The following is a 27,864-nucleotide window of genomic DNA, read 5'->3' as shown; positions in this document are numbered from 1 at the left end:
AAATTTTATATGGACATTAGTAACTAAATAATTAGACGAAATACAAAAAAAAAATGAATCCGAAGTCACACCAAACACCGGTCGCAGCATACATTGAATTCGGCACATGTTCGATTTGTGTTTCGTCGTCAACCGAGAGTGGTCGGTGGGTCTAGCCAGGCCAGGCGGTCGGCACGGAACGCCAAGTCCCACAGACTGGTGAAAAAGCGAAACAGAAGAAAAAAAATTAAAAAGGTGAATTGCTGAAAACTGGTCAACAGACTTTGGCTATGGTTTTATTCGTAAACAGACATCGGACATCGCGGTAGTGATTTTGTGTAGAGCGCGCGCGCGTTTTCAGCAGGACTGCTACGACGACGACCGTTCACGCCCGCCCGCCCGCTTTATTATTCGTCAGACGGTGCAGTAGTCTTAGTAGGCTGCTAGTGGCAAGGCGTTTGCAAGGCTCGTTTGGTTTAATCATCGCAGTGTTCCATTAGTGATCCATAGAGCAAACCGACAGCAGCTGAGCTGATCAACGGCATTATTCAAAACGGTAGAGCACCGCAGGAAGTTAAATCCCTGTATTGAAGCAGTGTGACAATCATCCTAATCATAGGGATGAAGCAATTAGCTGGATTGATCCTGTGTCTGGGATTAGCAGCATTCTGTGAGTAATTACAGTAACTGATAAATGAATTACTATCCTTTTTTTAACCCAATTGTGTATGGCTGTTCTTGTGTCTGAACCGGATAACAGTGTGCTGAACGTGTTTGAATAATTTCGTAATCAAATTTAAATATTTGTGCATGTCTCCACTCTCACGCTGTTTCGCACATTGTGATAAATTGCCGTTGCCCATTCAAATCAAACGGTGCTCCCTCATACAACTCCGACGTGCGAAACGTTCCATTCCTGTCTCGATCGTATAGTGAACCGCAATAGGCTAAATAGGCGTCAAAAGTGCACACCTTCTTTCTGACACACCAGCACAGATTGCGTTTTAGCATTTGCGATCGTTACTCAGCGATAGAAGAGTAATTGAATTGCAATATCCCACCGTACCAATTAGCTAACAACGTGGCTTTGGTGTAGTACCTAGGATCGAAGGAATGATCATTTGAATATAAGATATACGTGCCGATGTGCTTCAGGCGAGTCTGGCCAAAGCGTTGCAAAAAAAAAACGGGTTCGTCACTTGCTGCCCCGTCGCATGCCTTGAAGTCTATTGATGGAGACGGGAGAGGTGGTTAATCGTGGCGTATGCTAATTATGTTGAAGCTTGATCTAAATTTGGAAATCCATCATGAGCGGCGTTCCTTTTTCTGAGTTTGGATGATTTGAAAGTGTTAATTCAATGGTGCGTGTGAATGTAGTGAAATGGTTAATTGAATGACCTTCTACATAAACTGATTTTTATGTGCAATTCTGTAATTGAACAGCGAACTATTTGATACTCTAATTGGCTGCAACAGAAACAGTGCTGCAAATCAAAACTAATGTACTTTGAACATACAAACTGTAGGACGTGTTAAATACAGACCTTTTCAGAAAATAATGAAAATTCTATACACATATGTTTTAATATAATTTATTAAAGTGATTTTCCAAGTTGTTAGAGTTCATCACTAAACATACATGTATGGTGATTATGACTGCATATCGTATATCGCCAATACTACTTCATGCCAACCAAATAGATGATAATTAAAAAGCAAATATCTGATATCTTTTATCAAGGATTATATTCTTTTTTATAATTAGCATTAGCATTGAGCGACTAAGGTGGCATCCCTACCTTTCGCTACATCAGAGAATAATTTATGAAAAATCACTATATTTAGATGGAAGTAACGCCAAGGCACGTCCTTGCGAAGGAACGTTAGTTGGGCACATCAATCTTGCTTATTGATAATCATGATTAATTATTGTTATTCGAATCTTTTGTGGTGCCAACTCGCGAAAAGCATTAAACAATCCACCTTATCTTGTGGAAGAGCCAATTGACGCCTTCCATACACTCCTCATGTACATTTTTTTCTGAACAAAGTCTTAATAATTTCTCAGCAAAGCATTCGCATTTTGTATACTCGAGCCCTGGATATGCTGTGTACTCGTGTAGCCAGCGTCTCTCACGCAACCAGCGGATAGCAGATTTCAATACAGTTCTGCAGAAGAACCTTACAGAAACTGTATAATAATTGAGCATATACAATTTCGGAAGATTTTAATACAATTGTTGTATTGAAATAATACAGATTTGTATTATTTTATTACAATATCTGTATAAAATGCTTATAGAATTGAATATACCCAGGTTTTATACAATAATTGTCAGATTTGTTTTTTTGGGTGTATTCGGTCTCTGTATTGTTTTCTTTAAACTTCCTTCTAACATTCGCACTGAGAGACCAGCCCACTGAATTGTGCCAAACGATTCACAATATTTTCTTTGATGAACACCTGATACAGCTCTTGCTTCATGTGACTGCGCCACACACCATTTTCGGCTTTCCCACCTTGTATTGTACGCTGCATTTTTCACTTGGAAACGCAGAAAACTTTCCGGTCAGTCTCCAGACGTTCACGCTTCATGTCCGTAAAGGGCCACTGGTAGAATCACAGTTTACAGTTTACAGATCAAATATCGTTTCCGTCACCATGATTCGGGAACAAAGCAGGTGACATAAGTTGCAGAAGACCCTTTTGCCTTCTTTAAAAGAACGCGTCTGCCCAATATAAGGCAAAGGGAGGTGTAACGCCTTCTTTAAAATGATTCATCTGTTCGGTATAAGGCAAAGGATTTGATGATCTTCATTTACATTACATCCCCCACTGGGACATTGCCACCTCGTTGCTTAGTGTTCATTAAGCACTTCCACAGTTATTAACTGCGAGATTTCTTAGTAAAATTACCATTTTTGCATTCGCATATCATGACGCTAACAAGATGATACTTTATGCCCAGGGAAGCGAGACAATTTCCGAGCCGAAAATTACCTAGACCGGTACCAGGGACCGAATCCAGCCACCCTCAGCATGGTCTTGTTTTGTAGCCGTGCATCTTACCGCATCTTTAAAAGAACGCGTCTTCCCGGTATAAAGCAAAGGGAAAAGATATTGCCTACTCTGAATAAATGCGTCTGCCCAGTATAATGCGAAATAAGTTGATAATGCTTTATTTGAAAGAACGCGTCTTCTCGGTATAAGGCGAATGTAGGGTTAATGCCATCTTTAAATGGATGCATCTGCCCGGTATAAGGCGAAAAGAGATGATAATGCCTTCTTTAAAAGAACGTGTCTGCCCGGTATAAGGCGAAGGGAGGTGTAACGCCTTCTTTAAATGGATGCATCTGTCCGGTATAAGTCAAAAGGAGTTGTTAATACCTTCTTCAAAAGAACGCGTCTGCCCGGTATAAGGCGAAGGGAAAGGTGATGCTTTCATTAATTTGATGCGTCTGTCCGGCATAACATAACGCAGAGGAAGAAGTAATGACATCTTTAAATGGTAGCGTCTGCCCATTATAAGGTAAAAGGAGGAGATAAAGCGTTCTTTAAAAGAACGCGTCTGCTCGAAATAAGGTGAAGGGAGGGGTAATGCCTTCTTTTAATGAATGCGTCTGTCCGGTATAAGGCGAAAGGAGTTGATCAAACGTTCTTTAAAAGAACGCATCTGCCAGGTATAAGGCCAAAGAAGGCGTAATGGTTCCTTTAAATGGTTGCCTCTGCCCGGTATGAAGCGAAGGGAGATATAAAAGATATTAAATGAATAGGTTTTCTCGGTATAAATCGAAAAGAAAACTTTAGGATTATTCATAAAAACGTCTATCCGTAACAAAGTTAAGAGAGCCTGCATTCCGAATACTTGATTACGAGGCATCAAGCTTTGCACGTAATAAAACTAAACAGTTTAGCTGGAAATTTATTGTTATTGAATCGTACGCTGACCTGAAATCAATAAACAGATAGTGAGTCTGCAAATTGCATTCCCGGTGTGTATGAAGGATCATTAGCGGGAGGAACATCTCCTCCGTGGATGATCGACGTTCACGAAAACCTTCTGTGTAATCGCTGACGAAGGACTCCTCAAGCGGTCTCCTTCATCCTCCCATATTTTCTGAATAATGTGGTGGATCGATTCATACAGCTGACATAACAGCTTTCCTGTTTTTCAGCTTACCTAGAGCCTTCTTTATTTCCAAAGACAGCTTCATTTTCCATAAATAATTGTGTGTCAGAAAAATTCTTTATCAGTCATTACACAAAGCGGGCACTGGTGCAGTCCTGTGCCGTGCACCACTGACAGTCGCGTAAAACCTTCGCATATAGTTTCGATCCCTGTTCTCCTGGCTTAAGCTGTCACACTTCCTTCGTGCAGCCTTTTCTTCCTGCGGTGGATTCGTTTCTCTTCTTGCTACACTGTACTGAGGTTGATGTGAGCCGCGACCGTGAGAACAGAAGCACGACATGATTTGCATTTACGGAGAGGAGTAAATCATGTCGCCCTCCACCAAACGCCACTTTCTACGCAGCATACGACCATAGATCCCACAGGGGCTGGTTCCCATATCTTCCTTAAGGTGGCTCGTAGCCTAGTCGGCACACCGGAGAGGTAGGAGGTAGGGATAGAAGTTACTGGGTAAGAGGCTAAAGACCACGAAATGGGATCTATTTTATTCCTTCAAGTATGAGAAGTACTATTATCATCTCTGTACCGCGAGAGACTTTTTTCGCAAGCTGTTATGATAGAGAACTGATTCGGGAGTCTATACCCCATGATAAATTTCTTTTAGAAAGCTCCAAATGCGGGGAGCACTGGCTCTGATGACTACTCAACTTGTTCCACACAGCTGTGCAGTAACCAACACGAAAGGAGCGAAAACAAAGCGAGAATCACCATTTTTCTGTGGAGGCTGCCTATCCGATTATGTTTTTTCGCACTTGTATAAAAGTTTGAAAAATTTGTTATCATGGCTAGTTATGATTCGGAACAGTTTTTGCCTCTCTTTTATTGTTGTTCGTTATCTATTGAGAGCGATTTCTGCAAACCCTGCCTATTGTTATTATTTGCTCAGACTAAGGCCGGAGTGGCCTGTGCAGTATATAAAAGTCTTCTCCATTCAGCTCGGTCCATAACTGCACGTCCCCAATCACGCAATCTACGGAGGCTCTGCAAATTGTGCTCCACCATAGATGGCAGACACCACTTTCCTTTCGAAAACTCCAAGTGCACGTTGGTCCTCCACGAGGTAATGAACGTTTTGCAGATAGTCAGTTTGGAGCGGTGACGAACTCTATACGATTGGAGCGTCTTGGGGAGTCCAAAGTATGTACGGTTTCCAGCTACGATGCGTCTCAGAATTTCTCTGCTGGTATCATTATCGAAGGTCACCAGTGAGCCTAAGTACACGAATTCTTCAACCACCTCGATTTCGTCACCACCGATACAAACTCGTAGTGAGTGGTTCACGTTGTCTTCTCTTGAACCTTTTCCTATAATGTACTTCATCTTCGACGTGTTAATGACTAGTCCAAACCGGTTAGCTTCGTTCTTCAGTCTGATGTAGGTTTCTTCCATCTTCTCAATGCTTCTTCTTCTTCTTATTGGCATTACATCCCCACACTGGGACAGAGCCGCCTCACAGCTTAGTGTTCATTAAGCACTTCCACAGTTATTAACTGCGAGGTTTCTAAGCCAAGTTACCATTTTTGCATTCGTATATCATGAGGCTAACACGATGATACTTTTATGCCCAGGGAAGTTGAGACAATTTCCAATCCGAAAATTGTCTAGACCGGCACCGGGAATCGAACCCAGCCACCCTCAGCATGGTCTTGCTTTGTAGCCGCGCGTCTTACCGCACGGCTAAGGAGGGCCCCTCTTCTCAAAGCTACCTGTCGTAATATCTATATCGTCGGCGAAACCAAATGACTGGACGGACTGGGGGGAGTCCAAGTTTCATCATAGTAAATCGAAGATAAAAAGCAGACACGCGTTTAGCAAAGCATGCAGCAGCCTGACGATTAGCCAGACAGAAACTGGAGTTCCGTGCAAGCGTTAATCGGACAGATGGTTTTGGGGCAGGCGCTTCACCGACTGGCGTTTTAATGCACAGGGCCGACGGTAAAGGAGCCGGCGGTTAGCAGACTGATAGATAAATCCAATATAGCGGGTCCCTTGGTTGACGGATGTCCCACGTGCTCACAATCGGGACTGTGACACATCGTATATTGTGCACTAACAAGGAGGGCGTACCCTCCAAAACTACGGTCACGGTATCTCAAAGCGTGTGGCGCGATAGCCATCAGCACGCGGCTCGCCAATCTTCGTCCTGCCTCTGGCCGTTTCCAATCAAGCTTCTACTTTTCGCGGACAGATTGTTCGCAATTGCACAATTCACGTCCGGTCCTCAGCGCACTTATTAATCCGGCTTTCGGAACGGTTGAATTTGTTTTCTCTTGTTATGCAACCTTTCGAAATCTTCCAACTTTCCTCATCTCGTCCACATTCTCCTCTCCCCCCTGGAACATTCACAAGGGTACCACCATGTCAGATAGTTGGCGATGATGTAGAGATGTGAATAGTGTCGGTCAAGGTCCAGTAAGAAAAGCGTGTTATTCTATTGAACAAAAGAATTATTTGTTTGTAGTTTTTCTTATTATACTGATAGATAATAAGTTGCATATTTAGTCTCCACGAGGGGGGCTAATTTATTGTCAAACAAAACACTACATCTCACCTAATCAACATGGATTTCATCCTAGAAAATCCACCGCGACGAACCTGGCTCAGTTCGTTTCGTTTTATATACGCCATCTGCCCAACTGTTGAAAATAAGCTTCTTCAGCTAGAAAACTAGCTTGTTCAGTTTAAATTGTTTGTTCGGTGGACTCCGGATCGCAATTTAATGCTGTGTATACAGATCCTAAAGTACCCTTCGATCGCCTAGATCACGGAATACTGCGTGCTCGTCTGAAAAAACTTGTAGTTTGACATAATCTCGTTAGCTGGTTAAGATTATACCTCACGGAGCGTCGCCTGGTAGTAATAACTGAGCTGGTTTCTTCTAAGTCTCGCAGGAATGTCTCAAGGAAGCTACCTAGGACTTCTTCTATTTTCAATATTCATCAACGAACTTTAGTAATAACGAGCGGTGTATGTAGATATTGGAAGATGAAATTGAGTATGAAAGGCTCCGCCTCTTTTAGAATATTTCCCAATGCAAGGTGATTTTTTCGATGCAAGCGAACAAGATTGTTAAAAGAGACAGCTTTCTAAATAAATGGGATTTTTATTACCATTGAGTACAAGACTTGGGCTTCTAATTATATACACAAAACTCGACGCGAGATTGGGCACAACACTTATGATTCTTACAAACGAAAGAAGGTTTTCTTTAATTACCTTTTTATCGACCGGTTTCGGGCTCGATTCTGTCCATCTACAGGAGCAGGAGGTGATAGGCAGCATCGAGCCCGAAACCGGTCGACAAAAAGGTAATTTTGAAAAAAATCATTCTTCCTTTTGTAAGAAACATAAGTGTTGTGTCCAGTCTCGCGTCGCGTTTCATGTATGTGATATAGTTCTTACGTAAGCACAATCTCTTTAAGAAAATATCTTCTGATTATATTATTTATTTAATTTTATCTTCCAATATCTACACACACCGTTTGTTATCACTACACGAACTACTCAGCAAGTTACTTTCCGGTTGCCGTGCATAGCTGAAATAAATCCGCTGAAGAATTTCATGATTTATTTTGTCTACGATCGTTATACTGTGCTATATGTAGTAAGATCGATACTGGAATCAAACGTGGTTGTATGGTGCATCAAACTATATGGACCTCTAGGGTCAAAGCAATTCAAATTAAATTTGTGCGAAACTATGTTCGAAGTTCCCTTGGAAATGATCCGATCACCTTACCACTGTATGAAGAACTTTGCAGATTATCGGACACCGAAACACAGCACACAGAAGAGATAACTTCCATGGTGTATTCGTGGCGAAAATTCTTGTCAGTGAAATTTTAGGCTGCAACAATTAAATATGCATTTTCCAATGAGAGAACTGCGTCAAAGTGGTTTCCAAATGCACGTAATACAGGCTACGGTTTACAAGATCCGGCTTTATGTCTTCAGCATTCAACGAGCTGTTTGGTTTTAAAACCTTTTCTGTCAGATTTAAGCGAGAACGAAACCGCTAAGGACAACTATACGTTTGTTTTTTTTTGCAAAAAATGTGCCTTTTTAAACAACCTTAAAAATATGGGCAGTTCATAAAGGCTGTTCGCAGTTAGGCTTCATTTAGGCTCGATGCCAGATTAAGTGAGATAATAAAAAAATAAATAAATTCAACTAGTAAAATATTAAGCGTAATAATTCTCGTATGTACAGAGACTTGGACATACAAACGACTGACCATTGGTTACTATTTTTTTCTGGAAATTCAGACATACTTCAATAATTTAATTTCGAGAGAAAACTATTTGAATGAAGAAACTATCATTGAAAAGGCTTTTTGTGCTTCGTTTGTGTTCGTTCGGAACCCCACTATTGGTCTCGTGTTCGTGGTCGTGTATAGAAACTTAAGATCAATTATTGATTTGAGTTGTCTGATGTGATCAAACTACAAATGCTTTTTAGTATTCATGTCAGCTCACCGTAGGAACTATAATGTCATCGTCAACGCCGGCATAACATCGGGTTACATGAAACTAATTGAAATGCGATTCAGATCGATAGGTTTTAGTAGTTTACATGTCAAAAGCACTCCACCATTACGACACGATCAGCAGCTCTTTGAATTGCAGCCACCTCAAATAACAAACAAAGCACCCAGAAGCCGGTTTTGCTTGCGTATCAAGCTACTGCCGCTAGGAAGTCATTTACTTCTGCAAATGGAGTTTCAAACAACAAGATGATGGCATTTGAAACAAACCAGCTGAATTGGTACCAATCCAGCCGCATGGCGTTGATATTTACCATCACGCAAAGCAAACGAGTTGTATGCGTGGTAAAGCTGACGACTTCCATCATTTCCAAATGGCATCATCATCACACGTTCGTTTTCACATGCGCCTGCTCGTCGGTGAAAATTTGAACCATAAATGCCGGTTGAAGGTTGCACTCCATGCAACTACAGCAACCCTCGCCGCCGACGACTATGACGATGCACCAGTCTATCGAACGACGACTGTTTTTTACTAATGATGGGCAGTAGGTTAATTTGATGCTCAATGAATCGGACCGTGCCGCGATATTGGCTCTTTTCACAATTCGTCGATCGCGAAGGAACCATGTTTTTACGCAAGGCTGATCTTCGGCACTGTTTGCAAGCATTAATTCAAGCATTATTTATTACTAATTGATTGGATAATTTCGTTCAGTATGGTATTGGCTCAGCAATCAGCTACCGTAAGCTGTTGTTAGTTGAGACTACCTCCAATATTAACTTTATGTTTGCTTTTACAACTGAAATCGACGTTACAATTTCTACCATTATCGAGAAGATAGAATGAGAAGAAACATATTCACAATATTATATTGATGTACTACCTGTTTAAATGGTACTATCAGTACTTTATTATCGGCAATTAACTATCACTGCAGCTTCGACATAATCAGTTTAGCTGCTGTGTTCACCGCATTTCAAATATCATCGTCCCAGCAGATTATCTCAATGAGGTTGTCCGGAGTCAAATCCATGCCGCTGACAAGCAACATGTCACTTCGCCCAATATCGAATCGCGGGCACGCAAACATCACATGTTCCGCCGATTCCACCGCGCCTACGCAATCAATCCGGGCATTCCGCAGATTCTGCGACCCAGCCATGTTCAGACACCACGTGTGTAAGGTGGAAGTTGATCTGACCATGCTTTCATGAATTAGCCTGTGGGTCCTTTGACAGCGATATCCCATGCTCTTTGCCATTTGAGCAACGAGGCTGCTCTCTTGACACGTCGTCCTCCAGAAGATTTGAACAGCTGTTCAAAGCAGGTTCTTTTACTACGTTTGATCTCGAAGTTTCGCTGTCTTGAATACCTGGAGTCTTTCGATACTGACCACTTCGGTTTTAGCACGTCGCAATCTTCTTTTGGTTCTAAGACAGGTGCTTCTTTTTCTGTTATGACTCTACATTCCAACTGGAACTTGGCCTGCTTTTCAACTTAGTGTTCTTAGCATTTCCACAGTTATTAATTGAAAGCTTTCTATGCCCGCCAATACATGAGTTGAGTATGTATCTTGTGTGGCAAGGACAATGGCAATCCTACGCCTTTGCATGCAAAGCTAACTGGAGACAGGTGCTGTAAGCCTCAATATTGACAAGAACAGTTATTGGGCGTCATCTAACTCAATGATTTTCCAGGGTGCTTTCTTTGTACTGGCTGCGATTTGATTAGATTAGATTAGAAGGCAGGTGGACGACAGGACGACAGGTGGAAGACAGGACGAAGATCAGCAATCGTGTTATGTACAGGGGTTGGGCGAAATGATCGGGACAGGCAAAACCGATTTCTTTGGTTCTGTCACTGTTTTCCGAGAAAATTATTATAGTTTTGGTCACGGTATACAGAAAACAAGGTAGGCTCGTTAGAAAAATGACACTTCGAATGTGACGCATGTTTTATCGCCACATGTTGGAGTACAAAAGTAAGCATGCTGCGACCGTAGAGCAACGTCTCGGTCCAGCTTTTGCGAAGATAGCAGTGACGTCACATGTTTACATTCAAACTGAATGTTTGCATACGTGATGAGCATGCCTTGTTTTTTGTATGCCGTGAGTTTTGGTAAACTGGGTCAAATTTATTCTTAGACAGCCGCATACCACAGTTATCTCGGAATGTCTGAGGACATGTCAAAATGCTATTTAATGTTCACTTGAATCTGATTGATATGTCACTCTGAGATGATTGATATGTTGCTGTAATATATCAATTAACAAACACCTGACTTCTGGCCGTTTCTGTGAAATCCGTGGTGGCAGGAGTCAGAATTCATTTAAATGAACTTTTGGGAATTCTGCTCTAATTTACTAGAAAGAGCTTCTATACGTTCACGAAGAAGTCTTCATATTTTTTTCAATAAATTCTACAGAAGCGTATTCTCAAAAATGTTTTACAAGTTTACTGAGAAACTCTTCTAAATTTCACCTAAAACATATTTCCCATTTCCATGGTGAATTAATTATTTAATTATTTACATCAAAGAAATAGGTACTTTTTTATTACCACGGAATTATAGTCTATACTTCCACAGAAGATTTCTATACTTCCACAGAAGATTTTTTTTGAAATATTTTTCTAGTTTTTTATAGAAAATTCTCCCTAATTCACACCACAAAATGTTCCTAATATTAATGGTGAAATTTCCAGAATTTCTAATGAAATTTCCTGAACATTCGATGACAATGAATTCTGAATTCCCTAAGTGAATACTTCTGAATTTGCAAAGGAAATTCATATACAACACCCAAGGAAAATTTTCTGAACATTCATGAATGTCAAAAAAAAATGTAATAGAAATTTCTATGGAATTTCGGAAAAAAAATTCATTGATTTTCAGAAGAATTTTCTTTGGGTGGATAGAAGAACAGCAAGAACAGATTTTTCGTTTTTATAACTTGATCTTCTTCTTCTTCGATGGCTCTACATTCCAACTGGAACTTGGCCTGCTTTTCAGCTTAGCATTTCCTCAGTTATTAATTGAAAGCTTTTCTATGCCCGCCATTACATGAGTATGTATCTTGTGTGGCAAGTACAATGGCACTAATACACTATGCCCAGGGTGTCGAGAGAGTTTCCAATCCGAAAAGATTCTAGACCGGATCGAGAATCGAACTCGCCATCTCCGGATTGGCAATCCTACGCCTTTGCTTGCAAGGCAACTGGAGACGCCCCCGCTTTATAACTTGATACTAGGGTAAAATGCCCAATAGTAGACCCCCTAGTAGCGGAATTTTGCTCTTCCTGTCATAAGGAGTAGAAATTTTCAACATATTAATTCTGCTTGATATTTTTACCGACTTCGCGTTACTAATGGTAATGACTACTAGATAGAATATTAATTGAATTATGTGGCAGCAAACGCTAGATTCAATAAAGTTTAATTTGTACACTTGTTGAACTAATGTAAGCATCCCCAGTTGAACAAAAAAGTCTTTTTGCACTACTTTCTTACGCACACTGTAATACGATAGTTTGCGATGAGAGAAGGGAGAGAGAAATGAGAGGCGACAGATTAGGATGTTAATGAGAGAATAGGTGGAAAGAATATCTTCTTCTTCTTCTTCTTGGCATTACATCCCCACACTGGGACAGAGCCGCCTCGCAGCTTAGTGTTCACTAAGCACTTCCACAGTTATTAACTGCGAGGTTTCTAAGCCAGGTTACCATTTTTGCATTCGTATATCATGAGGCTAGCACGATGATACTTTTATGCCCAGGGAAGTCGAGACAATTTCCAATCCGAAAATTGCCTAGACTGGCACCGGGAATCGAACCCAGCCACCCTCAGCATGGTCTTGCTTTGTAGCCGCGCGTCTTACCGCACGGCTAAGGAGGGCACCTGGAAAGAAGATAGCTTCGGCGATATACGGTGAGTAGCTTGAGATCCGTGGAGCCGGAAAGACGTTGCTCCGTATGAACGCTGTAGAGTTGTTGCACGCTCTGGAGGATTGTGATCCGTAAAAGTGTGCCCGGACATATACGTCTCCTTACGTCACGACGTTACCCCATCTACCAGCTCCACCAGCATTCAAGAGATTCGAGAGTGACTACTACTATCCGGATCGTGTAAATAGTTTAAACGAACGGTGGCGAGCCCCGTGCTGGTGGCCAACAAGCTCCATTTCGTCATTGTTGAGCCACACGTGGCGGGTGAGTAGTATCCACAGTTAGGGCGGTGAGGGGCCTGGAGAGGACCGCTGGGCTTGCCCCGCTCTATTGGCCCAATATCCTATGCGATACTACCCCGTCGACGAGCACGCGGGACGTCATCTAGCTCCCAGAAGCCCGATAAAGTGCCAATGAACGTCACTCACACCCATGAAGTGCGAAAGACGCCCTCTTGTATCCACGTACCCTAGACATGTTCAATAAGGAAGTCATCAGTCGCAAGGAAACTAACTGAACCACCTCACCCCGCTGTCCGAAAACGCGGGTTGTTAATCGGCGCCAATACGATCTGTCGCTCTCGCCCATCAAGCGGCAAGTAATATGTAAAACATCTCTCATTCTCGTTCAATGTGGTTTAATGAACCCTCTTTATAATTATGTAATAAATATTGTATAAGTCTATCTCTTGTGTTTGTCACAACATAACGAAAGATCTCGTAATTTTGTCTTTATGTATTCTTCCCTTGGTACGTTCTTGTTGGTAAAGGTAAGTTACTCTCAGTAAGTTGACGCCGTCCCTGAGAGGCAGATAACGACGGAGCTAGCCGTTAGTCATAATATCTAATAACAAGTTGCGCATCTCCTCTTCACGATACATACATAAAACACTCAAATACTCGACGTTATTAGTTGAAATTAACATTTTAAAGTCTGACTGAATTCGCCCTATAGTAGACCCCCTGGGGGTCCATAATAGGAAATTGCTTCCCTATAGTCGACACTTCATTTGATTTTCATGTTTCGTTTCGGGACGTGCTTCTTCCCTATTATAGATCCCTCAAAATATTCCTATAATGGACACTCTTGAGTTTATTTTTTATAGAATTGTAAAAAATCATCTAGGTTTACTTTCTATAGCATTTCCAATGCATGTAATCAAATCATAGGACTGTAAGGAAGGTTCTCCCGATGGAATTTCATAGCAAAATGTATGCATTGTGCTGTAATAATGCAAAAATGGCTGAAGGGTCCACTATTGCCTGGGGGTCTACTATTGGGCACATTACCCTAAATAGGTTATGCCAAATTGAAATGGAAACATACGCTCCGAAATGTAGTCCGCTGGAATATTTTCCCTCATGGGTGCAATTTAAGACCATTCTTTCCTGATCTAAAAAAAATGCGTTATTATGGCTCTTAAACATGAAGTTTGATACCCATAGAGTAGAAAGGGGCAAGAGTGCGCATGGGGTAAGAGTACGATTCCATTTTTTGAAGTATTAAAAAAGATAAACTAGCAGCACTCCATCAGTTTGACAAGCATTCTGACCAGCTATTGTCATGTGTAATTGTAAACGAGTTGAATAAACAACAAGGGAGATATGGAGTTGAATAATTTTTGGGATGGGTTGCGAGATGTATGAAGATCCATAATTTTTTTTAGAGGATTCATACAAAAAGGATAAGATAGGGAGAGGGGTGATGAAATGGCCAAATTTTACGTTACGTAATTGGTGGACTTTCTTTAAGGAAAATTCCTTTGTTTACGCCACGCAAAACCTGGTATATCTTTACCTCTGTAATTTTTGGTTTTTCGTAGGAAAGTTCACAATTCTAGGACCCTCTCCCTCTTTTCAGAGTTACGTAATCTTGAAATATTCCCTAATATACCTTCAATAAACATCAATCAAATATTATCAATTCTTATTTGTGTTAATATATACTTAAAGCAGACGATTGGAAAAATGCGTACTCTTACCCCACCCAAGAGTGCGTTTTTCACGTGTTGCAATAAGAGTTCTACAAAAACGAATATCAATAATTTCAATATTTTTTCTCCTGGGTAACATATATGAAGAGTATATGAATCATCAACATTGATTTGATATGCAGAAGCTTGCTTCATAAGGGCCACTTGATCGATTGAAAACTAAGTGCGTACTCTTGCCCCACTCTACACTATCGGTATATTTAAAAAATGCATAACTGTGGTCCCTTTTCTCAGAGCCGGTTTCACGGATTAGCGGAAACGGCCATAACTCAGGTGTTTGTCGACCGATCTGTGACATCAATATATCAATCAACTCGACATCAATATATCAAAAAGCTCTAGTTTCTATGAAAAATATAAAAAGGGCCAATTTTAGTAAAGCTTTGCCTGTCCCGGTAATTTGGTCCAACTCCGCGGTATAATCTTTACAATCTGAATCCCCTACTCAAAAGCAAGGTACCCTGAAGATCGCTTTATTGACCATACAAATCTTCAAAATCTGAGCTCAAGAGTAATTTGGAGTACAGGTGATATCCTGGGAATACTGTGACATGTGATGAGAGGAAGTCCAAAATAGCCCTGACCTCGTAGAGCGTTTGTTGATTATACAGGTGACCAAGATCAGAACTCAAGGATAATTTGGAGTGCTCATTGACATTGATGTTCTGGGAAAACTGACATTTGTTAACAATCATGTTATTTCGTCCCAAGCAGCTGTTCCCACTCCAAATTGATGCCAAGACCTCAAAAATGTTCTCCTGTTTCCATTCTGACTGCTGGCCAACTTTTTCAGGACAAGACAAGACAAGTCAATCGGTATATATATCACTATGTGTTTCCGGACCTTCTATAAAAGTTCGATTTTGGAGTGATGCTATAGTCTTTCGGTATAACTTTTGACAAATCGGAGGCTACTTTGGACATTTTGAATCAAGAATTATAACGTAAATTACTATATAATTGCCATTATCACCATACGTGTGTCTTGTTGATAGTTGGATGGCAACTTTCTTTTTCAAATTTGGTATTTCTCTCGTTTTTTTTTCAGTAAATCAAAAATTTAAAGTAGACCCCGGAATCAAAAGAAGCCCCTCACGACGGTATCTGATGTTTGTACCGTCAGTACCATAATTGTAGTAGAAGTAAATAGAAGATGAAATTGTTATCTAATAATTGTAAGCTACACTGAGCGAAGTGGAAAAGGAAAAGTCGATAGTTCATGTTTAAATTATTGTAAAACCCGTTTGTATGATCTAAATGAAATTATTCATTAATGGACATCAAAAACAGTCAATTTTGTACCAGCTGTGTGGTAACTCATACCATTTTGGTCGCTTGAAATTTATGGAAATAGATTTGAAAATTAGGAGTTGTTTTTCCACTTATCCCAGTGGAATGGGGTAAGTGGAAAACCCAAGTTATCAATTGTGATGAGTAGTGACATGTAATTGAAATCAAAACGGTAATTGCTCTCAGTATCTTTTGTTGGATTAACATAATAGGTCCTAAGGAATGCTTGTAATAGCTAGGGGAGGGCTGATTTTGCCTTCTCGAATACTGAGTGTATGTAAAGTCTAAATATTCGCCCCAAAGACGAACTATTTAGAGGAAGAATTGGACTTACAATGTTATAAACTTATTGACTCGGTATAACGAATTGAGATAATGTTTGTGTGTGAGTGTTTATATGTATGTGTGCGCAAAACACTTACAAAATTATCACCTATTTGCATGCACTTGTCCCTAACCGATTTGTTCGCAAACAATTTCATTCTACGGCGAAACTTTTTATGAATATAAATGAATGTGTATAATGGAATTTATTCACCTATCAGTTCTATTTTTTATCTTTCTTATACGTTTTTAGTATATCTAAAATACGAGAAAGGTATCAATGCCGATAGGTGGATTAATCAGGAGTTTTCTTTAATATTAGTCCAATCACAACTGAAAACATCATGCTAACAAAGAACAAACATATTAAGATTAACAGATGTTTAAATAAACCCTGAAGATAACATTTGCGTGATCAGAACATTACCCACTTGCCCCGCAATTTTTTATACCATGGTTAAGTGTAAAATCTTTCAATTATTTGCTATCATGGTACAGCCAAATTGAATGTAATTAGTTTAATTGTATTATAATGGTCACCTCTGACATAAATTCACTGGAAAAAGGTAAAATTTGTGTAAATAAGAATTGATTTTATTAATGCAAATATTCTCGAAACCCCAAATAACAGCTCCAACTGTGTTAGTGTATGTATGTTAACTGTGTTAGTGTATGTATAACACAAATTTTAACATAGTATTAGTGAGAACAGAAAAGTATATTTTTGCACAATGTTATGGTGTGCTAAAAACTGTAAAATATGTACAATTCCAATTTTTCGAGTCGACTTTTATACTTACCCCCTTTTTCCACTTCCCCCAGTGTACAGTATCTAATTTTTGGCTAAGGCGCTCATATAAAAAATATCCTAGAACACACCGTGAATTAATATTATCATTGACAATCCTTCGGCTTTGCTAACTATGTACAAACTATGTTACTATGTTACTTGAAATATACGAAGTATGTTGCAGCAATATCGTATTGCTCAATGATTCTCTGTGTTAGGTTACCAGTATCCAGTATGAATCATAAGTCATGATTTTTGTATTTTTTTGCAAGCTTTTTGCTAAAAGGTTGATTAGTTCAAACTGAGAGACTGTCTATAAATGGCATATGATTAATTACGGTTCTCGTTCCGATAGCCATAAGTGCCAAATAATGACACATGACGATGCGATTATACCTTTGGGTCTGCAGCTGTCTGGCCCCAACCCTGTGACTATAACAGACCGAGCCACAAAAAGTCGCTCTCCAAGTACTAATATTCTACAATTGCGCATTTGGCCGCAACTATGTAGCTCATAATACTATCGAAAGCCAAAGTCAAAAGTGTTGGCCGCACTTTCAAATTACGGGCGTGTGCCAACTTGGTTGGCTGGCTAACCTTCAAACAATGCGCTATGTGGATATGGGGTTTCAGGCGAAAAAAAAAACACTAGTGGAACCCTTCTAAATAACGCTACGAGGAGACCTTGTAGAAGTATATGGTTATTATAACTATAGAAAAAACCAGTATGCTTTTCCACTCTCCCTTTCTCTTGTCACGTCGCGTCGTTTGGGTTATGGACCAGTTTGCGCGAAAACTACACAGAAGCGGTTCTACGAACATAAGCAGGACAAATGTTATGAAGTCCTCTTCCTGAAGTAGGTAGACGCTTTGAGAACTGCAAGGAAACCCGGTTGTTGAATGATCACTCTACCAAATATTGCAAATATTCGGAAATCTAAGATGGTGACATTGGTTAGTATCAATCATTGTAGGGTTATTGTTATTTTGTGCGACCAAAGTCTGAATGGATCTGCCGGTAACGTAGGTGCGTTATAGAATATAGTACTTCGTAATCGAAAGTGTCCCTCCGGGTGGTACATTTACAATAAAAATGAATTCACTTGCGACCACCGACCACTGTGTGCCAATTTAAATTGATTGAGCTACTTCTCGTTCTGGTTATCACCTGTCTGATGTGGTGGGTCTGTAGTGTAAGTAGTTTACGATTTCATCATAGCGGCTTTTATTTACATCATTATGCTGTAATAAACAAAGATATGTTTTTTGCATAGACTTCCACACCTAAATAGAAATGGAAATTGTTTCTCGAAAAAGAAAGAAATCAAGACAAAATTTTCAAAACGACTTATCTGCTTTTGTAAACAAAGATTCAAACGACGATTTTACGAATCTGATAGAACATCCACGCAAACCAACACCATCAATAGGTAGGTGAAGGTTTCCGCTACCTGTTGATGGTGTTGGTTTGCGTGGGCGAGCTATCAGATTCGTCAAACCGTCGTTTGAATCTTTGTTTACAAAAGCAGATAAGTCGTTTTGAAAATTTTGTCTTGAAATTTGCTTCTAGACCATGTTAGATACGTATCAGAATAAAAAAAAACAAAGCAACACATTGAGTGATTCAGAGTTGTACTATCTTCCTCGTATTTATTCAATTCATTTGTTTTTATCTAAATCAGCGTACACTTTGCGTTTGCGAAAATCGAATAGCGTCACGTTAATATCTTACCTGTGTCACGATGTAATTTATATTGATTTTCAAATATTTATCAACGATAATAATTAAAAACTTTAAGAATAAGTAAACCTATGAGTCGAATGCCAAATGCCGACTAACCAAATAGTTGGAAAATGTCTTCAGATTGCGAGAATCGCGAAGTGAAAAGATAGACACTCACTTCTCACTATACATAAGAAAAAAAGAAAGCGAGAAGTGAGAATTGAAAAGTAAGAAGTCCTTCTTCCTCCTTCATATTTTCTTCCTTTTTCTCTCTTCACTCTTACTTCTTCCTTCTTCCTTGCTGCTTCCTCCTGTATCCTTCGTCCTTTCATCTCCTTTCTTCTTTTCTTATCTATCATTCTTTTTTTATGTTTTCCTTCTTCTTCCTTATTTTCTTCCTTCTTCCCTCTTCCTTTTTCCTTTTCCTTCTTCTAATTCCCATTTCATTCTTCCTTCTTTCTTCCTCCTCCTGCTAATGTCCTTCTATTTTTTCCGTCTTCCTTTCACTTTCTTCTTTTGTTCCTTCTTTCTTCTGTTTTCTTCACGGCTGAGATGGCCCAAGACAACAGGCTGACGTGATCTCACTGGTTATATTCAGTTTAAGCCGGGTGGAGCTGCACACATGGATTTTTTTAGAGCAATGTTGCCTTTGTGAGGGCCTCGTGAAACTCTAGGGATGGGTCAATCCCAAGTAGCAAAATTAATTTTAAGATGCACTTGAAGCACACTTCTAGACTTCTGCCTTAAAACCACATTTAAAGCCAATTGTCCTACAAGATTGCTCCAAGACAGCCATAAAACCACTATAAGACGAAAGAGGCCCACTCTTGAGAAGGTGTTCAAGACCATTTTCCAAGGTTCGCTTAAAACTTGTTAGTTTTATCAAAGTGAGCTTATGATGGCATGAAAGATCAGCATAAAACCCTGTTAGGATTACTAAGGAATTTGACAGCATGTGTTTTCGTTATCTAGATCCGCTGATGTTTATACTTGTTTATATTGAATTTTGTCTGAACCAAATCGAACAGTATCTCATAATGATAAAAATTATTATGGATACGTTGATAACTTGAAACTTAATTGCATTGTGATCGTGTAATTCCACATGCCACAACCACTTTGTCGATGCGTTTCCGAATAAATGTAACAAATATTGAATGCGCCTTATTTATATTGCAAGATATAATATTATTTTGAAAAACTATTTTTATTTAAAAAATTGTACACACCCAAAAAAATAAATTTTGCTCTACTTTTTATTTCGCAGATGTAACAACATTTGTTTTATGCCCCAATCTATGAAATGACTCATGCATGTAAAATTAAAACGAATAGTTTTCATCGTTCATATAGAAATGGCTTCCATCCAGAAATTTGAAGCAGACGATAATCCACCATGATTTCAATAGTTGTATCGAAAACCATCATAAGATTGGATTAAAACCACTTTATCTCATACAAAACCTGTTAGATTTATGCAGGAGCATGATAAATTGAACTAGATTTATCGCAATCTTGACGAAGCTTAGTTTGTCTTGAATAAAACTAACTAGTACTGGTCAAAACTAAGAAGTTTTATTGAAGAGCGTTATAAGTTTGGTGCTTTCATTATAACATGTTGTTTACATATCCAACGAAAACAAGTCGTTCATTTGGAAAGAGTTCGCCGTTAAATATTTACTAAACTAAATATCTGCACAAAATGCTGAATTAAATTAAAACTCAATAGGGTTACTGCTCCTCGGGTTCATAATACCTATCTATCTATATCAATAACAATCGAGAACAAATAATTGGAGCGCAAAATGTTTTGATTTCCATGTTTGTGATGGTTTTCAGTAGTGGGCACGCATGATTGCAATAAAAAAACGACACAGATGTTGCGTAGCTCAACCGTTCGTTGAAAACTGGAGAAATTCGCCTGTGTATTGTTCCCAGTTGGTTATGATTACGAACGCCCAAAAAATCGAGAAAATGTATTTTAAAGAAAATTGATCGATCATATGATAAATGGGAGGAAATGAAATCTGGCTGGTATTGGAAGATCAAGACAGCTGAAGCAACTGGTGGTAAATTTGATCCGATAGAAAGAAAACACCGATAGAAAAAAAAACAGATGCTTGCGCAAATGGAGTTTGCATATATGGGATAAATTTACATTATTTTTGCCTTTAATCCACTTGTTTTTAATTTATACACTTGTTTGCGTCCAATTTGACATTATGTTTTGTTTGTTTTGATGTATTCTTCAACAAGAGCACTTTCTCCCACTCAAAACCACATAGTCTTAAGGAAGTTTTATAATGGCATTTTCAAGATCGTTCTTTCTTAATGAAGAGTACCATAAAACTTTCTCAAAACTATTTGGTTCCAATTGGGATATAGTGCTCTTGCTGCATAATTTATCAAAATAAACAGCTTAAGATGGACCTGGAGCATATCATAAAACTATTATAAGAGAATTTAGCTTTGAGGTAACTTGGACTAGATGAAAACTATGATAAAACTCTACAGTTTATGCGAATCCTTGATAAAACTGCAATAAAACTTGAATAAATCCAAATAGAATTCAAAATGTTATTTGGGTTACCATACGCTTAATTTACCCGGATTTGGTCTCAGTAGGTTGAACATGTCGAACGTTTCGAATATCGCCTCCGAACGGAATTAAGGTCCGAGGATATGATGGTGTAGAATGTCATGAACTCGTAGAGGAACGAGTCCTGTACAATTAGTTGGACGGATTGGGTTGGGCAGCACTTGCGCGTGCTTTTCAGGGATTCCTAGTGGGTTCAGTACTTGAAACCCCTCTTGAACTATCAATAAACGACCAAGCTAGCCACAAACCGAATCGTTCTGCCCGGAAGATACAAAACAGAGTATCAGCGCCCTCACTTCCCGAATCATCATCCGCTCCTCGGTTCAAAACTTATAGTACGTTCAGATTATGAGCTATATCACTTGATATAACGAATCTTGACATGAGATGCCATATGCATTATTTCCAGTGAAAACTAGATGTACAAACACTGATGTCAAGATGCTCTATATCAAGTGATATAGCTCATAATCTGAACGTAGTTTTTTTTTCTCTTTGCTCCGGATCTAGCAGTGACTAATCCAACCGCGTGTTTTTGTTATAAATAAAGTTTGAATGAACTTTTATAATGGATTCTACGAAAATCCACATTTTTTTTTTTTTTTTGTTATTTTTAAACATTTTTCTATTCGAACGGATGGATAATAAAATTGTAATTTCTTTTCTTCTTCTTTATCTTTTTCCTCTTCTCCTTCTTCTTCTTTTTCCTCTTCTTCTTCTTCTTCTCTACATTCCAACTGGAACTTGGACAGCCTTTTAAACTTAGTATTCTATTAGCATTTCCTCAAAGCTTTTCTATGGCCGCCATTGCATCAGTATGTATCTTGTGAGGCAATGGATGGATAGACCGACCGATAATCGAATTCGCCATCTCCGGATTGGTAATTTTCCTACGCCTTTACTCACAAGGCTAACTGAAGTCATTTATCATCGTGGGTTAATAGGGCGACCCGTACCGAGAGAACGCTTGGCCTTAAGGGTGAATCATTTCCCCTTGAATCGAATTCGCCATCTCCGGATTGGCAATTATCGTACGCCTTTACTTGCAAGGTTAACTGGAGTCATTACCCGTACCGAGAGTACGCTTGGCCTTGAGGGTGAATCAATTTCCCAGGTCTTTAACGGATCCTGTGGGCTCCCACAGACTGAGTGACTGCATTAGCAGCAAGGTGACCGCAGACCTGCTTTGCAAGGGGGGGGTATCTTTGCCCAGGTAAATGCTTCTGCGGCAGGATGACAATGGATGGTATCAACAAATCCATTTGGCACAAATTTACATCGTTCATTGATTTACTGGTCAATTCAAATAATCATTAGTTGGCCAATCGATCACTCGTAGCGCGCGCATCGTTTTTGCTCGAGTTTGACGTTTGCTCATTACCGCCATCTGGTTCGTGATTTGCCCAACTAACTGAAATCAACAGATGTCGTTAGTGTTTGAACGACGATGAATTTGATGAGTAATAGTACGTTCAGATTATGAGCTATATCACTTGATATAGAGCATCTTGACATCAGTGTTTGTACATCTAGTTTTCACTGGAAATAATGCATATGGCATCTCATGTCAAGATTCGCTATATCAAGTGATATAGCTCATAATCTGAACGTACTATAATAGTACGTTCAGATTATGAGCTATATCACTTGATATAGAGCATCTTGACATCAGTGTTTGTACATCTAGTTTTTACTGGAAATAATGCATATGGCATCTCATGTCAAGATTCGCTATATCAAGTGATATAGCTCATAATCTGATGTGCCGTCCAGACTATGAGCTATATCACTTGATATAGAGTAGCTTGGCATCAAAGTTCACATATCTTATTTTCACCGCAAATAATGCATATAACATCTCATGTCAAGATTCTCTATATCAAATAGCTATATCACCAATCTGAACGTAGTCTGAACGTACTATAAATGTGCAATGTGTTATCACAGACAAACAGACATAACACATTTAACATTCACTCATCAAATTCATCGTCATTCAAACACTAACGCCATCTGTTGACATCAGTTAGTTGGGCAAATCACGAACCAGATGGCGGTAGTGAGCAAACGTCAGACTCGAGTAAATCCGATGCGAGCGCCACGAGTGATTGATTGGCCAACTAAAGATTATTTGAATCGACCAGTATATCATTGAACGATGGAAATTTGACGAGTGTTATGTCTGTTTGTCTGTACACCATGTCTGTTTGTCTGTGCATTTGGTATATGAGGAGTGTCCTTGCTTTGGTAAACAGAAAAAAAAATTCGAGGTAAAAATTACTATTTCGTAGATGACGCTCTGTTTTAAAAACTACTATTCCAGTATAATTAACCATGATTTCAAATAATTTCACCACTGTTTCAGTCCTCATGACAACATTCCACAAGGACCACCGTTGATTTTTACTGCGCTAGAAAATTTGAAAATTGAATTCCAAAATATTAAATTTTTATATAAAACAAACATATTTCCACATTCCTCATTGCATTGCATGTCTTCTTTGATCAATTTTTCGGCAAAGTATCGAACTTGTTGTTGCAAAAAGTCAAGTCCAAGTAACATAAATTTTACAGATTTTTATTGCCAATCACTTTCATTGCCATTAATTAATTAAGTGTTTGCAAAGCGTGATAACATCCTGGTTTATTAATAAAACCAAGTTGAAAAACAAAATTGTTTGAAAAAATATACAAAATGTGCGCAAATATAAGTATTTCTTAACTAATTGTTTTCATTTGGTAGGCTCAGTCATATATAACACTTTGCGGAGCCGCAATTCTTTAGCATGAAAATAATAGGATTATAGAACTCTCACAATGATTGAGAATGCATTTATTTTTTTATGAACCGCACAATATCAACAAATCATCTTAGTTTCTACTTTTATTAAATATGTTTTTTTTATTTATATGAACGATGTTGAGCTTAATCTAGAAATATAGTAGCACAGTAATAAAGATAAAAAACTGATCAAAAAACTTCATAGCTGATTTAGAAAACTTTGTGCATGATTCATAAAAATACAATTAAATACGCTCAAACCAGATATGATTAGAGGACATCGCGAATAAGAATCCTCAGTCTATACGCGACAGCCGCCATTCGATTCCTAATAGGGTAAAGTGCCCAATAGTGGACCCCCAACCAATAGTAGACCCTCCAGCCATTTTTACATTATTACAGCACAATGTAAACATTTTGTTACGAAATTCCATCGGAAGAACCTACCTTACAGTCCTATGATTTGATTACATGCATGGGAAATGCTATGGAAAGTAAAATTAGAAAAAAAAAATTACAATTCTATAAAAAATAAACACAAGAGTGTCCATTATAGGAATATTTTGGGGGGTCCAAAATAGCCCTCTCCATCCCCATCAGTGTTGGTGCTGTGTTTACAAAATTTTCCTATGTTTGCTGTTAGAACTGTCATATTTTTTTTGTTTGCTGTTAGAAAACAACAAACAATGCATGGAAACACTAAGAAAAATATCGCAAATTTGAACTAGACATCAGGTGAAAATGATCATTTTCATTTTGATTCAGTGTGCAGCAAAAAAAAAATTCACTCTGTGATAGTGTTGGTAAAATCTGCTTGGAGACCTCAATAGGGAAGAAGAACGTCCCGAAACGCAACATAAAATCCAATGAAGTGTCGACTATAGGGGAGCAATTTACTATTATGGACCTCCAGGGGGTCTACTATAGGGCGAATTCAGTCAGACTTTAAAATGTTAATTTCAACGAATAACGTCGAGTATTTGAGTGTTTTATGTATGTATCGTGAAGAGGAGATGCAGAGTTTGATATTAGATATCACGCAAAATGAATATTTTGAAAATTTCCACTCCTTATGCCAGGAAGAGCAAAATTTCGCTACTAGGGGGTCCACTATTGGGCATTTTACCCTAATTTTACGCTCCTGGACAAATTAAAAAAATCGTTGGTGAGATGTTCGAGTTATGCCGTTTTTAAGTTTTTCGCTTAAAAATCCATAGCACAACGTAATAATTTGAAAACGAGTTTTGTTATGCAAAATCAATTAAATCACTACTTACCCGTACGCAAGATGGTCGTACACTCCGTGTTGTCCGGAGCAAAACCGAATGTAATGTCTTGTTCAAGCTCACTCCTTCTTGGGCCGCAAGTCTCCTTGCAAGTCGGCCGCACGCGTATCTTCCTCGATTGTACACAGCCAGCGAGTGCGGGATCTACCCCGGAGCTGACGTCCTATTCCAGGCTCTCTGCGCTAAGCATGATTTTTGCTGGTCTCGCTTCCGTCATTCGCATTACATGTCCAGCCCACTGTAATCTTCCGTGTTTTATCAGCCTGCCTATATCTGCATTTTTGTACACTTGAAACAAATCGTGATTCAAGCGTCTACGCCATTCACCATTTCCATCTACACCACCAAGTAATGCGCGCAGTGTTTTCCGCTCAAACACTCCGAGAATTCGATAGACTGCATCTTTTAACCTCCATGCTTCACGGCCGTACAGGGTGACTGGATGGGTACGAAGCTAGTTTTATCCGTGTTTATTAGGCTGCGAGACTTTAGCTGGCTACGCAAACCGTAGAAAGTCCTACGTGCAGCCGCAGCACGTCTTTTCATCTCGTGACCAACGTCATTGTCACATGTAACGAGTGGTCCAAAATATATGCATTCGTCGACAACCTAAAATCGCATCCCGTCCATTTTCACCTTTTGGCCAACACCGTTTGGGCTGCTACGTTCTATGCCAGCCACCAGTTACTTAGTTTTCATAGAGTTTATGATCAGTCCTATTCTCTCAGTCTCCCATTTAAAAGACATGAAAGCCTCCTCCAATGATGTCGATGTCATACGCAAAACCAAGGCCATGTAAGACTTGTTGATGATGGTTCCGTCTCTTTGCACACCCGATTTTCGAATTGCACCTTCCAGAGCTATGTACAGTTGTTCTACTATTGGTACAGGCGAGTTAATTTTATTGAAAAAAAAATCATTGTTTTCAATGACTTTTAAAGCTAGATTTTAGGATAAATTGTATTTAACATCATATTTGTACCATGAAGCATCAACTGAAAGTATCGTTTTCAGCATAACATTCTGTATTAAGTTCTTCAAGATATGAATGAGTATCATAGTTCTTCATCGTAAATTGTGTCATCTAACTGCAAATCACTGTTTTTGGATCTTTCTGCATACATTGATGCATATAAACTTTCAACGAGTTTAGCACCGCCTAAACGTTGACCGAATTGGCTGAAAATTCGTCCAGAGCATCAGGACACCAAATAGAACGGAATAAGAGGGCGGGTCATCTAAAAAAATGAAAAAAGGTTTTTCCATACTAATTTGAGTCACCCTAAAATGTATATATATAAAACAAAGTTGCCATTTGTACGACCGCGCATCACTCAAGGATAGACAGCATAATTCGTTTTCTTCATCTATTTACTGGGCAAAATGTTATTATAAAACTGTAATACTTTAAAAATCAAAAACCAATCTTTCAGATGAAAGTGTATCAAAATATTGATCGATTTTTGGCGAGACAAAGTTCGCCGAGGCAGCTAGTTGTACATGTTTAATCTTAATTTCAAAACCCCTCTTCGACATCCCAGACATGCAGACAGCATCATGTACTCAACTTTGGTGTGTTACGAATAATCAAAATATTAATTCCCCAATCTTTTCACAGGCAATGCCTTGGGTGATCCACAATGTCCCGAACCAATCGGCGAGCAAGCCTACCTGCACCCGGAACATTGTGACCAGTTCTTCCTCTGCACGAATGGCACTTTAACTCTGGAGACCTGCGAGAACGGACTTTTGTTCGACGGAAAGGGCGCCGTTCACAATCACTGCAACTACAATTGGGCCGTAGACTGTGGAAACCGCAAGTTTGTCACTGATCAAAACCCAATCTCTACACCCGGTTGTGAATACTTGTTCGGAATCTACCCGGACAGCAACTCATGCTCAACCACTTACAACAAGTGTGCCTACGGTGAACCACACCCGGAACACTGCGAAGCTGGACTAGTGTACGATCACCGAATCCACGGATGCCAATGGCCCGACCAGTTGCTGGAAGCTTGCAACCCCGAAGCAGTCATAGGTTTCAAGTGCCCAGACTCAGTCCCGTCCAATTCCATCAACCACCGATTCTGGCCCTACCCGAGATTCCCAGTGCCCGGCGATTGCCACCGTCTGATCACTTGCGTTGACGGCCACCCACGATTGATCACCTGCGGTGATGGAAAGGTCTTTAATGAGGAGTCGCTGACTTGTGAAGATCCAGAAGATGCTCCATATGCTTGCCGTCATTAGATTCACATTCTTTCTGTTCTGTCTCTCAAACATTTTCCAGATATTTATTGATGTTGTAAAAAGTAATGTTTATAGCCTTCATTTCTCTTCATATTCTAATTTCTTGCCCAATTCCGTTTGTATGTCCTTACTATCACAGCATGGGCGTGTTACCACAACGAAAGTTCCATAATCGTTCTCAATGGATGAAAAACATTTAGTTGGATTGAAAATAAAGCACAAATTTTAA

General features: G+C 39.3%; 1 protein-coding gene across 1 annotated transcript; it reads left to right on the top strand.

Annotated features, from left to right (window-relative positions):
* Nucleotides 1-314: 314 nt before the first annotated feature.
* Nucleotides 315-27,864, top strand: LOC134207721 (protein obstructor-E). Its single transcript, XM_062683556.1, has 2 exons — nucleotides 315-649; nucleotides 27,004-27,864. The coding sequence occupies exons 1-2, from the start codon at nucleotides 601-603 to the stop codon at nucleotides 27,633-27,635; spliced, it is 681 nt and encodes a 226-aa protein (XP_062539540.1). The 5' UTR covers nucleotides 315-600; the 3' UTR covers nucleotides 27,636-27,864.

This window comes from Armigeres subalbatus, chromosome 1 (assembly GCF_024139115.2).
Source record: "Armigeres subalbatus isolate Guangzhou_Male chromosome 1, GZ_Asu_2, whole genome shotgun sequence".
In the NCBI taxonomy this organism is placed as follows: Eukaryota; Metazoa; Arthropoda; class Insecta; order Diptera; family Culicidae; genus Armigeres; species Armigeres subalbatus.
This window is presented reverse-complemented; position numbering and strand designations above follow the sequence as displayed.

What these genes read in the sequence shown, in the direction of transcription:
- LOC134207721 (XM_062683556.1), top strand. Translation starts at nt 601, where the DNA reads ATGAAGCAATTAGCTGGATTGATCCTGTGTCTGGGATTAGCAGCATTC. An exon ending in TCTGGGATTAGCAGCATTCT is followed by an intron (nt 650 to 27,003) that starts GTGAGTAATTAC and finishes ATCTTTTCACAG; the next exon opens with GCAATGCCTTGGGTGATCCA.